General features: G+C 38.3%; 1 protein-coding gene across 6 annotated transcripts in view; it reads right to left on the bottom strand.

The window, feature by feature from the left end:
* USPL1 (ubiquitin specific peptidase like 1) overlaps positions 1-16,287 on the bottom strand; it is a 39,684-nt gene that overhangs the window by 4,880 nt on the left and 18,517 nt on the right. For 5 of the 6 annotated variants that reach the window (XM_024125967.3, XM_024125968.3, XM_024125969.2 and 2 more), the window contains 3 exons: positions 11,496-11,625; positions 8,294-8,419; positions 974-1,131 (listed from right to left, as the gene is read on the bottom strand). In XM_024125967.3, the coding sequence (XP_023981735.1) occupies positions 974-1,131; positions 8,294-8,419; positions 11,496-11,625 (414 nt within the window). Of the gene's footprint in view, positions 1-973; positions 1,132-8,293; positions 8,420-10,897; positions 10,981-11,495; positions 11,626-16,287 lie in introns of those variants that run through there. The other variant, XM_024125971.3, reaches the window with a different exon arrangement.

Here is a 16,287-nt window from a genome sequence, read left to right as displayed (position 1 = left end):
CGAACCCGCGTCCCCTGCATCGGCAGGCGGACTCTCAACCACTGCGCCACCAGGGAAGCCCTGCAAAGTGCTTTTATAAACATGTTATTGTGTCATCTAACCAAACTATCCCCAGGAAGAAAATATCAAATATGAAAAATTTCCTAACAATTGTAAATGGAAAAATAGAACAAAATCAAAGTGACCCCTTATCAATGAACTGATGTAACACTTTAAGGAGACTGAGTTATCCTGTCTAAGACAAAGTGAACATCACGAGGGGAAACAAACTCAGTAATAAACCACATTAAATATACAGAAGGGAAAAAGCAAAATTCATGAGCTGTACTAGTTAAGCTTGTATTGAAAAGTTTAATTATTTAAATAAAGGCTTTACCTTGACTGTAGCTATTAGCAAACTATGGATTTCAGATATTCTATTTCACAGTGAGAGAAGGTTACATGGTCTGCAATGTCTAATAGTCTTAGAAATAGATGTTTACTTTTATTTATATTACTAACAATTGCAAACTCAGCAAAACTTATTTTACTTTTGTTCTCAACTAAAAAACCTCTAGAACAATGCACTTTCTTTTTAAAAGAAATACAAGGTTACAGATCTAAAAACTCAAAAATTGCCCCCATTTTTTATACTGAACATATATTACTCATATAATAAAAAATGAAAGCAAAGGCATTAAGTGAAAAATAGCAAACTGTAAACCAACAGTAGTATATCACCTCAATCTCTGTCTAAAAAAGAAATACGCACATGCATGTGTATACCCATACATGTGCTAATATAAATAAGCAAAGTTAAAAGTCAGGAGTGATTCTAAAGCATAGTGACGGACTAGAGGAGAGGGGCAGAATAAGTAACAGGCGAGGACAAGGAGAGAGAAAAAAGAGCCAAGGCAAAGTCCGTCTTAAAAGAACAAACTACAGTTTAGTCTCCATGCCTATTACCATAAAAGAAAAACGTTTAAACACTTACCATCAGCATCTAAAATCCATGTTATAAAATGATTATTTGCTTGGTACTGAATTACAGAAGTTATTTGATAAAGACAGCCTTCAGAATGAAATGAATAGTGCTGCAAGTCATTATGCGGTAAGCCTTCCACAAAGTGCAACATGAATATGAGAGACACTCTGTGGGAGAGAAAGGTAAGAGAAGTCAAACAAATGTAATACCATGTGTCTGGTTATACAAAAGATGGTCTAAAGCGAGTAAGTCACACATAACATTTTCAAGGCCAACTGCACTGATTTTTCTCGAGAACCTCCAGATGTGTGCCTTAATTAGAAATGGAGAACTCACTCTAAGAAGAATGTAACAGTAAACCCTTCTCAGTATGGTATCACTGACAGTTGGAAGCCATCAGGCAATAAGGCTCTAACACAGACCATTAAACAAAAATTGCTCTGTGAGCCGCGATGCTGCTTTGGCTTAAAGAAGATCTCTCCGAAACTACTTCACAGAATCAAAAGAAAAAAATCCAGACCTTTGAGAATTCTCTCTGGCATCAAGTGCCCAAATTAATTGCCTTTGTTAGATGGGAAAGGTGATATGTGAAACAAAATAACAAACCTAAGATATTCAAACAAACATTTTAAAAACCCCAACATGCTAATACTTTGGCCTATTTCTCTCAGTTTTCTCAGGAAGTAGAGAGACCCAACAAACTAAAATTTCTACTTACAAAAAGTTTATTTGTGAGGAAGTAGAGAAGAAAATACAACATGATGGTTGATTTACTATAAACTTCAAGACATCTATAATTTCAAAAATACATTTTATTATTACAGTAACATAACAAACCAGAAAATAGAACCCAAAATAGGCCTCAAATAATTAAATTTAACAAAGCTCTCGGGATTTACAAAAAATGTTGAATACCTCTTCCCAATATTTAAACAGCTGTCAAAACTTACTTAGCTTACCAAAATTTATTCAGCTGAAATAAACTTGAATCAATGTCCAAAATGCAGATTATTCAAACTGACGAGAGATAATTTGTAAATTATCCCTTGTCACTCTTTCTGTTAGAGAATAATCAAGTCTTTAAAACTTAAATACCGATAAATAAAAAGTCCTGCAAAACGGTCCATAACACTAAACTAAACCCATAACACTAAACTCTCATTGTTTTTTGCCACACATTGATCTGAGATGCCACTGATTATATAAAATGTACCATTCTGAAAGAAGACTGCCAATTAAACTATACCATGCCATCAAATTTTAGATGTATTCCCATTTCAAACATGTTAAAAGGTGAAAGTGTGTCTCTGAATCAGTGATCCACAGTAAAACCAGAGATTTACTCTCACAGCTGGATAGGCAGGCTTTAGGCCTCTTCAAGTACTAATATTTAGTTCTTTCGGCCTCAAATGTTACCTTTTCAATATATTTGCTGAGGCTAGTTACTAAAACATTCTCTTGTTGATCCCTAGACTACACAATCTTACTAGTTTCTATGTGAGTTTATGCGTGGAAAATGTTAAATAGGCAGCATTTTTTTCTTAATGGCATAATTTTAAAACAGTACAACTTAGAAACATTGGCTTCTTGGAGTCAACAAAATAAAGCTTATGCCTCCTCCTTTTCTAGTTTATTTTCCTTTCTCCGTCTCCTAAACCCTAAAAGTCACAGTATTTTCCTACCCATAATTCCAGCTTGTCTCATTTCCAGCCTCTCAGGTGAGGGTTGAAGTTTACCTCTAGCTTTTTGGCAATAACAGATTTTGTTCTCACACTTCTTCCTACCCACGGTACCTTGAGTGTCAAAAATAGTGCTCAGAGCTGAAGAGAGCAAGTCAGGTGCTGACTCAACCATAAAACACTGGATGGGACAGGTTAACAGGACTGGAACCAACAAGAGTCACAAGAGATCTCAAGCTACGATCCATTTGTACTCACCTCCCTAACATGAGATTCAACTCCTCCTATTATAAGGATCTACCCTCAGGAAGAGAGGACAAAATAGGAAAGAGAGAAAGCAAAGCACAAGGGAACTGTGCTAACTGCCCTGCTCTGCAAGTCAGCAGGGCACACTGAGTCAGCGCCACAGAAAGTAGCCAGTCTTGTGCTCATGGCCTGGAGTACAGGTTTTTATTTTCATCCCAACTAATGTAATAAAATCATTCATATTTTAGAAAAAGCATGTTTAACAATGTGCACATATGTACTTCTGAACTGTAATAATGTAGGCTTTAGGCAGAAAAAAATCTGCAAATGTAATTTTTAAACCTCATTACATTTTAGATTATACCATTGTTTGAATTTGCAATATGACAAAAAATGAAAGATATGAGTAAAATTAGGTGTAATTCAAAGAATTAGAATTCGTTCATGTTAACTGTAAAAAAGAAAACACATCTTTAGAAAAAATTCAACTGTTTGGGAATTCCCTGGCTGTCCACTGGTTAGGATTCCATGCTTCCACTGCAGTGGCTGTGGGTTCAATCCCTAGGTGGGGAACAGGGATCTCACATGCTGCGTGGCCAAAAAAAAAAAACTCAACTGTTCAACAAAGCTTTACAAACTGTGTTTTCTGAAGGCGGTTCAAGGATCTCACAAATAATGAAACATTTCCTGCCAAACAATGAAGACTTAAATTAAGAAACATAATTTTAACTATTTTTTATATCAGTATTCCATCCAAAATTTGTAGGGGAGAGTGTACTTTACCTGTTTTAAAAAAGTCTGAAAATCATTGTATTAGACAGTTTAACAAAGCTCTCTCTATAAGCACAGAGCAGAAATGTCTTATTTCAATTCTCCCTACTCCCCTAACCTTTAGAAATAGTTGTTTAAAAAACAGATCATTGTTAAAACTTTAAGTAAGTAAGCTTTTCAAATGACAATCCAGGATAGTGTATGACCAGATTCCTAAAGGAGATCGTGGCAGTAATGAGAGGTTCATTTCAAGAGTTCGTGAAGTAAAATTAAATCACATTCTAAGTCCATGTCACCATGCTCTGGATATAATTCCTAAACAATTTACTCAAATTTACTTAAAGAAAAGTAGCAGATTTGGACCCACCAGATTTATCAGTGGACTCTTTTTCCAATGGGAACATAGAGAGATGGGGATTACCTGAGACAAGGTGTTCAGGGAACACTATTAGTTTTTAGAACGCTATAAGATTGAGTTATGCACGATATCATGATGGACCTAATTACTTTTAAGTTATCCCTAAAAGCTATATTAAATTTGTTTCTAAATTCCATTAGATACCAACAATCAAGTTACACAAATTTCAAAGTAAAAAATTTACCAGGGACTTTATAAAGACCTTGTCATTTAAAATGTAAGTGAAATTTTACATACTAGTTCAATTTACTTTTGAATACAGTAAATGTCCAAATTATAAATTCTGCTTATAAATTGGCCCATTCATTAGAACTCTAAACACATTTCCCATTGAAACACTGTCTGGATACATTTCCAGATCAGAGCATGAATCTTTAATGTTAAGTAAAGCAACAAATTTGTATACTTAAAAATTATATGTTGCAATACAACAAATTAATAGATCAAACAAAATAGTAGTGAGTTTATCTTCAATGCTAGGGCCTGAGAAAACGCACTATAAACTGTTATAATTATATATACCACGAAGTCTCAGGTGATCCAATGATCCAGGGCAGGATGACAGACTTCCAATCCTGCTGCCTTCTGCCTCATCACTAAGGAAAGCACTTCAAAAAAAAAGGATTCCCTGGGAATTCCCTGGCGGTCCAGTGGTTAGGACTCTGTGCTTTCACTGCCAAGGGTGCGGGTTCAATCCCTGGCTGGGGGGCTTCCCTGGTGGCGCAGTGGTTGAGAGTCCGCCTGCCGATGCAGGGAACACGGGTTCTGTGCCCCGGTCCGGGACGATCCCACATGCCGCGGAGCGGCTGGGCCCGTGAGCCATGGCCGCTGGGCCTGCGCGTTCGGAGCCTGTGCTCCGCGACGGGAGAGGCCACAACAGTGAGAGGCCCGCGTACCGCAAAAAAAAAAAAAAAAAAAAAAAAAAAAATCCCTGGCTGGGGAACTAAGATCTCACAAGCCATGCAGCACAGTCAAAAAAATAAAAGGGTGGGGTGGGGGGATTCCCTCAAGACTTAAATCTCAAAGCTTGGACCCCAGACAGCCTATGGACTTTTGGTTAAAGATATCTCCACTGTCTCCCCAATCAAATGCTATCAAATGATAGTAAAGGACAAAAAAAGGTAATAAACCAAAAGGACAAAAAAAGGGAAAGGAGACATGAGCAAATGAGAAGACAATAAATACTTAGAAGAGAAAAAGCAAACAGAAATATGGTACCTTAGCAGAATGAATGAAGTGATGAAATGACTGCTACAGAGTGGGGATACTGATGAGAAGAGCTTACATGCCCCCAAAGAACCCCTAAAGACTCAATACTGATAGGCAACAGATGTTGAAGAAGGTAGGGGTAAGGCCCTGGGCTGAATACTGAGATAGTGACCACAAATGTGTATAAAGAAGACTCCTGGGACTTCCCTGGTGGCGTAGTGGTTAAGAATCCGCCTGCCAATGCAGGGGACATGGATTCGAGCCCTGGTCCAGGAAGATCCCACATGCCGCAGAGCAACTAAGCCCATGCGCCACAACTACTTAGTCTGCGCTCTAAAGCCCACGAGCCACAACTACTGAAGCCCGCCCGCCTAGAGCCCGTGCTCCGCAACAAGAGAAGCCACCGCAGTGAGAAGCCCGCGCACCACAAAGAAGAGTAGCCCCCGCTCGCCGCAACTAGAGAAAGCCCACGTGCAGCAACGAAGACCTAACGCAGCCAAATATAAATAAATAAAATAAATAAATTTATTAAAAAAAAAAAAAAGAAGACTCTCATGCAGCAGGCCCAGGGAGGAACCAGTATAGATTAGAACCCTGGAGCAGAAGGATAAAAGGTAGCCAGGAGAGAGGTTTCCAGAAAAAAAGGGGGAGGAGAACTTAAAAAACTGTGAAGCATTTGAGTGTTTAGAAAATTTATTAACGGGTATTTGAAGAATTTGGAAAAAAAAAAATCACAATGTATATATAACAAAGCAAGTGAAAACACAGGCAATTAATAATTCCAGGAAAAATAAAGAGTTATAAAAGAAATGAAACATAACCACATATCCTGCTTGGCTGGAGAGGGAATATATGCATATTCATAATAAACAATAAGTACTGAAGCAGTGATTTAACCAAAAATGTAATCATATTGGAAGGAAAGGGAGAGGTTAAATAGAGATGGGGCCCAGGTGTTGGTGTAAGAGCCCTTAGTCCTCAACTACTATAAAAGAAGACTATATAAAGGTGGAATAAGTACACCGTTTTGAAATCAGCCAGGAGAGAGGTTTCCAGAAAAAAAGGGGGAGGAGAACTTAAAAAACTGTGAAGCATTTGAGTGTTTAGAAAATTTATTAACGGGTATTTGAAGAATTTGGAAAAAAAAAAAAATCACAATGTATATATAACAAAGCAAGTGAAAACACAGGCAATTAATAATTCCAGGAAAAATAAAGAGTTATAAAAGAAATGAAACATAACCACATATCCTGCTTGGCTGGAGAGGGAATATATGCATATTCATAATAAACAATAAGTACTGAAGCAGTGATTTAACCAAAAATGTAATCATATTGGAAGGAAAGGGAGAGGTTAAATAGAGATGGGGCCCAGGTGTTGGTGTAAGAGCCCTTAGTCCTCAACTACTATAAAAGAAGACTATATAAAGGTGGAATAAGTACAGTTTTGAAATCTCAAAGTAAATACTACCTTAAAGGTTTAAAAAGCAGATGCCTGGGGCTTCCCTGGTGGTGCAGTGGTTAAGAATCCGCCTGCTAATGCAGGGGACATGGGTTCGAGCCCTGGTGCGGGAAGATCCCACATGCCGTGGAGCAACTAAGCCTGTGTGCCACAACTACTGAGCCTGCACTCTAGAGCCCGCGAGCCACAACTACTGAGGCTACGAGCCACAACTACTGAAGCCCGGGCGCCTAGGGCCCGTGCTCTGCAACAAGACAAGCCCACGCACCGCCACAAATAGTAGCCCCCACTTGCCACAACTAGAGAAAACCCGTGTGCAGCAGTGAAGACCCAATGCAGCTAAAAAATTAAATAAATGAATAAATAAAATTAAAAAAAAAAAAAAAAAAAAAAGCAGATGCCTGGAGATGGGGTAGCAGTGGCACTGCTCTTTTTTCCTTTTAAGTCTTGGCACTATTAGATTAACTGAGAATTTATTACTTGGATGATAATAAACCTTTAGGAAAGATTCTGAGAGGTTTCTTGGCACATCCAAGGGCATCAGAAAAAGGTTAAGAAAAGGTTAATGTCACTGGGACCCAATGCAGCTAAAAAATTAAATAAGTGAATAAATAAAATTAAAAAAAAAAAAAAAAAAAGCAGATGCCTGGAGATGGGGGTAGCAGTGGCACTGCTCTTTTTTCCTTTTAAGTCTTGGCACTATTAGATTAACTGAGAATTTATTACTTGGATGATAATAAACCTTTAGGAAAGATTCTGAGAGGTTTCTTGGCACATCCAAGGGCATCAGAAAAAGGTTAAGAAAAGGTTAATGTCACTGGTTCTTTATTACATCAAATTAAGCCTCAAAACATTTCCTTTATGTAGAGATAAGGGAAACTGAAAGCAAAGGTTAAAGAGGAGGTATGTGTGTGAGTGTATTAACAAAAGAGAGACAAACTGCCTGAAATGGAATTTACCTGTGAGTTTTTAAACATATGGGGCTTCTGATAACACTGGAAAAGATAATTCTGATCAGTCCTCCCACTGAGGAAAAAATAGAAAAGCTGGCAAAATATAAAAAAGATACATCTGCTCAAGGGCAGCAGAAAGCTTACAAAAGGATGAAGAATTAGCAGGCCGAGGTCTGGAAGAAGAGGGAAATTCAGACAGATGAGCCTATGGCTCATCTTTGAATCATCTTAGTTCTTGAAATTAGATTAAGGACATCCCAGAATTCTAATGACTCCAGGCACTTGGCAGAGGTGAGAAAAATGGAAGTTTAATATCCTTAAAGAGAGAAAAAAGGCAAAAGAAGGTAAGACAGTAGGACAGGGGGGTCAGACAATCACCCTAAGTCAGCTCTGCGGCGGAATGTCGCCTGAACAGCTTGCTTATTGGCCAGAGTTCCTGATAGAGAGAAGCATTCTGGCAATTCACAAACATACATTAACTCAAACTTCTGGAAGTAGGCTGCAGTCATCACTTTGAATTCTACACATTAAAAGAAAAAAAGTAAATCCACCTTCATTTTGTTCTAAAAATAGTAGGGCAATTTAAACTCACTTTTCTAATACCATTTTTCTTATCTGTGACTTATTGTTGCAATTGTTACATGGACCAAAATGGGCAGCATTAACTGGGTGCCACTCAGGGATGACGTTTGTAAAGGTGACCAGATTCTTCATACATCTATAAAAGAAGAAGACAAAGCTTTGGTTAAGTTAAATTCATTTATGTTAACTCAATCAACATCTAAAATAAAAAGGTACTTTCCTTTATTTGTTTACTCATACTTTCCTATTCCCTCAAATCAATATATCAATGTTCCTCCCGAACCCTACTCTAGTAAAGCTCTCGTAAGGACTCTCCACATTAATTACCTATAGTTTTTCAGCTATGAGATGAAGAAAAAGTTAAGGCAGAGATTCTCAAGAGCAATACCATTGCTAATTTGCACCGGGTTATTCTTTGCTGTGGGGCACAGTACTGTGCATTGCTAGATGTGTGGCCTCATCCCTGGCCTCTACCCACTAGATGCCAGTAACAGCCTCCAGCTGGAGCAACTAGTTATCTCCAGACACTGCCAAATGTCCCATGGGACAAAAATAGCCCCTAATTGAGAACCACTGTTCTAAGGCTTTCAAATTTATTAAGAGCTCATCCCTTACTCAAAAAATTCACAATCTGTCTATCCATTATTGACAACCTAAAACAAAAAGGGGCACTTACAAATACATACAATCAGGAATAGAGACAACTTAAATCTTGATCTTTAAAATATAAGAATATCAGCTGTGAAAGAATATTGTTTTCACAGTTTACACAAGTTCTAAATTTGCACTTTAGCCTGAATACTTGATAGCAATAGGCATCTAAAAAGATGATCTTTACAGACGCACACTGTACCTCATCTAGATTCGCTTTAGTAATATCTTTAAAAGAGCAATTATTTATTATCTAGGAGATACCACCTTCTCTGAACAGTAACAAATACTGGTAAATCATAAGTGAGAAAAGCACAGGCTGTTAAAAATAGATCAGGGAAGCTAACATTTTAAAAGCAAAGCCACATAGAGGTATCAACAAATACACTGACTATATTTCTGCTAAATTCTTAGTTCTCAAAGATAAACGTGAAGTAAAGGCTCCTATTTTTTAGTTAATAAAAGGGAGTTTGTCTCAGCAAATAAGCATTAATGTACCACATGACATCTAACATTTCTGAGCACTTACTATGTACAAGTCACTGTGCTAAGCACTCATGTACCAAACAAATCGAAGTGGCAGGTACTATTCTTATCCCCATTTTACAGATGAGGAAAGTGAAATACATCAGATGATAAATGACAGACTTGAGATAGGAATTCAGGAAGTCCAACTCCAAAGACCATGTTTTTAACTGCCTCCAGAACGTATCTTCTAAATTAAGTAAAAGCTGTTCAACTGGCACTAAAAACAGCAGCACAAAAATGAATGAGTTTGCTGGGTATTCTTCCACCAGATTAAGTGAAAACAGTTTTAGTAAAATGCCACTTCATTTTAGCTTTTCCTCTATAACTCCTTTTACTTTTAGAACAAAGAACTTAAAAAAATAAATTTAAAAAAAAAGGCAAACCCAAGTGGTTGGTGGCTTCTGTGCCTTGAGCTCTCAGAGTTTTTTCTATACAGCTCCAAAATGCACTTATCACCTTGTATTCAAAGCCAACAGATCAAAATAACGACTAAGTCACTGGTCCTCCATTATGTTCATATGTTATTTCCCTAACTAACTGGTCTGAATTTGGCCAGAATAAAGATTACTTCTGTTGAGTTCCTGGCACACAGGATATGCTCAATGAAAAGCTGTCAAACAACTAAGATGGGGATTTTGGAAAAGCTGTAATGAAGCTGATTTTAATCATCAGGCTTGTTTATGTTATTTATATTATTTAAAATCCAGGTGGTGATTAGGTAGTATACCACAGTGAGCAGGAAAGTCTTAGAGAACAGAAAACCTAAGCCTGAATTTTGCCACTTACTAGCGTGTCACCTTGGGCATCAATTTAACCCCTTTAAAGCTTCAGTTTTCACACTGTCAAATGAGGAGGAAGTCAGATAACTTATAGAAATTAATGACAGAAGACCTAGAAGCAGGTATTTGTTCTCATAACTCACTTACACAAAATTATTTCAGTCCTAGGTATGAGTGAAATGCTAATTCTTACTCTGTTCTCGTACTTTCAAGCTAACTGGTGAAAAAACAGTTTCCTGGTTCTGTAGCTTGGATTCCCTGGAGTGTTCTCTCAGTCCCAACTGTCCTCAACTGATCCCTAAATACCTAACAATAATCTCAATTAAGATAATGAATATCTAAAGTAATACTTTCCTCTTATAGTTTTATTTAATAACTTGGAGAGACTCCAAATTTTCTAGTTTACTAATAGTTGACTTTCAGGAAAGAGGAAAGGCCAGCCAGCCAGAGACTTTCTCATATATGGACAAAGTGAGGGTATCATGCCTGATGAACTTTCTCTCCCTGACTCCTCTTCTAAAACCTAACTTCTCTCCTTATTTATGTGGTAGGTGTATGGAGGCAAAATAAATTTGCAGCTTCTTTCTTCTCCATGCTTCCTCCCAAGTACCAATCTCAGGGTCATGTACAACAATCATGATTCCTCTAATCCTCACCTAGAGGCATCAGGGAAGTAGAAAGTACGGCTGAGACAGCTCACGTGTGGAAGGAGTCTGGTGATGGCTGGTCTTTCATGGGACTAAGGGAAGGAATGGGAAAGCGTAAGTTACCTCTGAGGACTGCTACCAGACTCTGGGAGCCTAAAATCAAGTTTCCATGATGTTAAAAACAAGCAAACAAAAGCCCTAGTCCCTAATATTGGAGTAAACAAAACACACATCGTTTTTCAAAGAATTCTAAGAGGTATTCTTACTCAGCAGGGAATCCAGAGGGGAGGGGAGTACAGGGGAACACGCTACGTTCCCATTTGTCCCCACTTCCCACTAAAGAACTTCTTAAGAAAATTCCTTCTAGTAATCTATCAAACCATTTTTTTGTGTACTCTTCTAGTATGAAGAAGCAAGCAAATTGCAATTTCTGAGGCTCAAAATTTTCCTTTTAACCTTAATGGTGGAGAAACTTCAATATATGGTGGGAAATTTTATCAAGGGTAGAGAGAGCAGTGCTACAAGTGAAAGGAAGTTTTCTTCAAATGTTATTACTTGGAGCCATTTTCAATAGAATGAACCCATTTTAAAAAACAGAAAAACTAACCTGTTTTGATATTTGTGTCCACAGTGTGAACATTCAAAATTCCAAGAAAAAGAATATGTGAAGAGCTTCTCAACATGGGGTTCTGTTTTTAAGAGCAGGGGAAATGCAAACACAGGGCTTTCCATATCACCTTGAAGAAGAAAAAAAAAATTATTGCTCATAATTAACTGAAAAAAGATAAACCAAAATTACAAATTGTTGTCTTTTCTCACTACATTCACAGCGTGAATATATGTGAATATGTATGTATGACAGGGTAAGTTATTCACAGCTGGGCAAGGGAAGTTTTCAAAGCATTTTCTAAAAATGTCCATCATAAAGATTTAATTAACACTCAGCATCTTTCATTCGTCTTGGTGGACACTTATGAAAACTTCTTAAGACAAAAGATAGAAAAGGCTCATACTGTCTCCTCAGATCTTTTTAGGTTTTCTCAGGGAAAAAATATCCTCAGAACTAAAACAGCCCTAGAGTATTATAAAAACAAAGCAAAAATATGTACAGGTTTGTTTGGTACAGGTACTAAAAGTAATATGACTGGTGAAACACTGTACGATAATAATTTCAGAGCTGGACAAAACCATTAAAAAACCATCTCTATTCTGACTCTCTTGTTCTACATGCGGTGAGGGCATGACAAACCAGGCTTAGAGGACCAGATTCAAATCTCCAGACTCCTTACCTACTACTCTTCTTAATCTTTTGACAATTAAAATTAAACTTCAACAACTTTAAGGCTAAAGAAGATCTGAATTTTGTTGTCATTAAAACAAAAACCCAACTGTGGATTCTGTTTTCCAATTTAGAGACCAGCAAGCAAGTTAGTAGGAGGATTTATATTCTCCTCTTACATTCATCCTCCAATTGGTTTCTCTCCTTCCTATCCTCCAGGGAGCTTAGATGCTGCCTTACCGATGTGGCCTGAGAAAGAACCTGAGTCCTTCTATCCTCTCCCTCCCCTGGGACAGTCTCACTTCCGTGGTTCAGTTCTCCCCCTGGCCTGGAACTACAGTTGCCTGGAACACAGCCAGGAGGAGTCACCTTGGTAGGACCAAAAGGCAGAACAGTGGGTTTTATTGCCTAAGCACACTCTATAAATATCGGTGGTCACAAAGGCTATTTTAATAGTCACCTTTGTGGTGTAGTCCCACAGCTGTTTTTGTACAGAAAACATAAAACAAAATATGTTTTATAAACAGAAATAAATACAAATCAGTCTCCTAAAAATGAACATATGCAACATCATATGCATAAACAGTGCATAGTACAGCATGAGTTTGTAGTTATCAGCCTTTAAATGCTTACTCTATTGTAACTAAATATTAAGTGAAAAAGTAAATCATTTATATTTCATGACAACATAGAATCTTTAGGTCTAAAAATACATGAAGGATTCAATGAATCAAAATATCATGAAAGAGCTCAAAACACAGTTAAATAAGTTACATGATTACAGATCATTTTAGATAATTTACATAGCTCCTAAATTGATCTTAATTCTTTCTCCTTTGATTGTAAGTTTTATGGGTATAAAGCATCCTATTAGAGAACATATAATGCCAATGCCTAATTCTAATTTTTTGTTATTTATTTATTTATTTATTTATGGCTGCGGTGGATCTTTGTTGCTGCGCGCGGTCTTTCTCTAGTTGCGGCGAGCGGGGGCTACTCTTCATTGAGGTGCGTGGGCCTCTCATTGCGGTGGCTTCTCTTGTGGCGAAGCACAGGCTCTAGGCTTGCGGGTTTCAATAGCTGTCGCACACAGGCTCAGTAGCTGTGGCTCGTGGGCTCTAGATCACAGGCTCAGCAGTTGTGGCGCACGGCCTTAGTTGCTCCGCGGCATGTGGGATCTTCCCGGACCAGGGCTCGAACCCGTGTTTTCTGCATTGGCAGGAGGCTTCTTAACCACTGCGCCACCAAGGAAGCCCTAGTTAAGTGGTTTCTTTGCCTCTAGTACCTTTTCCCCAACTCCTACCCAACTACAGATCTTCCTCATCTTATGATAGGGTTAGGTCCCAATAAACCTTTATGCTGTAAGCTGAAAATATAATTAAGTCGAAAATGCATTTAATACACCTAACCTACTGCATATCACAGCTTAACCCAGCCTAACTTCAATGTGCTCAGAAGACTTAACATTAGACTACAGTTGGGAAAATCATTGAATACAAAGCCTATTTTAAAATGAAGTATTGAATATCTCACATAATTTATTGAATACTATACTGAAAGTGAAAAACAGAATGGCGGTCTGGGTCCAGCATGGTTGTAATTATACCGGTTGTTTATGCCATGACTGCATGGCTGGCTGGGAGCTGCAGCTCACGGCCACTGCTCAGCATCACAAGTGAGTATCATACCACTTACCACTAGCCCAGGAAAAGATCAAAATTCAAAGTGCAGTTTCTACTGAATGCATTTATCTCTTTAACATCATTGTAAACTCAAAAAATCAAAAGTCAGACCATTGAAAGATGGGAACCATCTGTACCTAGTTTGCATATTTCCCTAAAGTACCTTCGTTTATTACCAGGATGCAAACCTTTCAGTGACTCCTTGCTGTCTAGCTATTCAAGTTTCCTCTTCTGTTAATTTCTCATTAATGTCTTCTGGCCATTTTTCTATCAGTTTTTGTCTTTTTTTTTTTTTTTTTAAACTGATGTACAGGAGTTCTTTGTAAGACATCCTGGGTATTATTTCTTTGTTCTATCTTTGCCCAGAGGTTTTAAACTTTAATGTAATCACAGTCACCAGTCTCTTCTTTTATGTATCTTATTTAGGAAATTCTTCCCCACTGAGTGGTAAAATATTCACCTATATTTTCTTCCAAAGTTTTACAACTCTGCTTTTCATGTTTAGGCTTTTAAATAGGCTGAAGTTTCTTTCTAATTATGGTGTGAAGTAGGGATCTAATTTTCCCCCTGTATCAGGAACCTACTGTCCCAAGCACCGTTTCCTGGATGGCCTTTTCTTTCCCCACCTACCTGCATCAGTACCTCCATCATGGTTATGAAGTAAACAAACGGGGAGGGTTCTGATCTGGACTTTGTATTCTGTTCTAGTGGTCTATCCTTACCCTGGTACACAATACTCAAAGACTAAATTACTCTTTACACTTACATAAATAAGTAGAAACCATAACAATAACAGCTTTTTCCTTTTAAAAAAAAAAGAAAGAGGGGCTTCCCTGGTGGCGCAGAGGTTGAGAGTCCGCCTGCCGATGCAGGGGACACGGGTTCGTGCCCCGGTCCGGGAAGATCCCACATGCCGCGGAGCGGCTGGGCCCGTGAGCCGTGGCCGCTGAGCCTGCGCGTCCGGAGCCTGTGCTCCGCAATGGGAGAGGCCGCAGCAGTGAGAGGCCTGCGTACCGCAAAAAAAAAAAAAAAAAAAAGAAATATACACATTAGAGGGAAAGAAAACACCAAATTGAAGATAGTAGTTACCTTTGTGGGGAGGTAAGAAAGAATTGGGGAAGAGCACAAAAAGGGCTTCAGTTGTATTTGTAATGTTATATTTATTAAACTGTGGGGAGGGAGAGCAGAGAGGACAGTTTACAATGCGTTTTTTAAAAACAATAATCAAAATGAGGAAGTGGCTGGCTGATCTTAAAATTTTAACGAACATTTCGGGTCAATACAGATTCTACTTCTCTTTCTTTAGTACTTTACAATACACGTTAATATTCAGAATGAGGACACATAAGACTCTAAAATGCTCCCTGAAACAAAGATTTCATTAGTAAGATCTTAGCCTCTAATGTAGCACCTCTCACTGCTGACTGAGTAGTACAAACACAAATGCGAGGACTCTACTGTGCTGGAAGAGCTGTATGCTTGCCTGAGTGCTATGCGTGCACAAAATTTACAAATCCCTTCTCTGTTACACAGAAATCCAGACCCAGGGTAGCAACGGAGCAAGACGCCACCTTGTAAATACAATTAGCGGGGATAAGAAGAGTGATGATTCAGACTGGGGAAGAAACCACTCTTCAATTCAATTGGGAACTGGAGTAGGGAACCTGAATAAAACATCTCAGGTCACTCTAGGAGGGAAATGATACCTGCAACATGCAACACGGGAGCCCCTCAGTCTACACTCTGGCGATCTTATGAAAAAGGCTCCTTTGAAATGAGTATCCACCCAACAGATCAGTGATTGGGGGTAAGGAAAGGGCTGACCACAAAGGAGCCAGGGGAACATTTTCATGGTGATAGAACTGTTCTATATTTTGATTGTGGAAATGGTAACACAACTGTATACATTTGAAAAGGATTTTACTATATGTAAATCATACTTTGATAAAAAGAATAAAAAAATATTCATCCCATCTGAGATCCCACCTGATGATGAATTAGAATAGCCCTTTAGTCCTAGAGGAGGCAATGCCAAAGATCTGGCATATGGAAAATCAGTTTATAAGAACAGAGTAAACATATATGTAGGAGTTCATGAAAAACAAAATAGTAAAACTAGGGGACAGAACTGTGGGACAAAGAAATAGGGGATACAACCATGCAAAAAAGACACTGCTTCCAGATACACTATCTGGGTCTGATGAAACAAATGCCACTTGTTGAGAGAAAAACTTGAAGGCATTGATATTTTACACAATTTAACAGAAGTATTATACTAATAGGAGTATCATATATTTGGCTACTACAACACAATATTAATAGAAGAGTTAATACAAGGATAAAGAGAGGGACTTCCCTGGTGGTGCACTGGTTGGGAATATGCCTGCCAATGCAGGGTTCAAGCCCTGGTCCAGGAAGATCCCACGTGCCGCGGAGCA

This window comes from Physeter macrocephalus, chromosome 13, assembly GCF_002837175.3.
Source record: "Physeter macrocephalus isolate SW-GA chromosome 13, ASM283717v5, whole genome shotgun sequence".
NCBI classification, from domain to species: domain Eukaryota; kingdom Metazoa; phylum Chordata; class Mammalia; order Artiodactyla; family Physeteridae; genus Physeter; species Physeter macrocephalus.
Note: the sequence above shows the minus strand (reverse complement) of the source record. Positions and strands in the feature narration are given on the sequence as shown.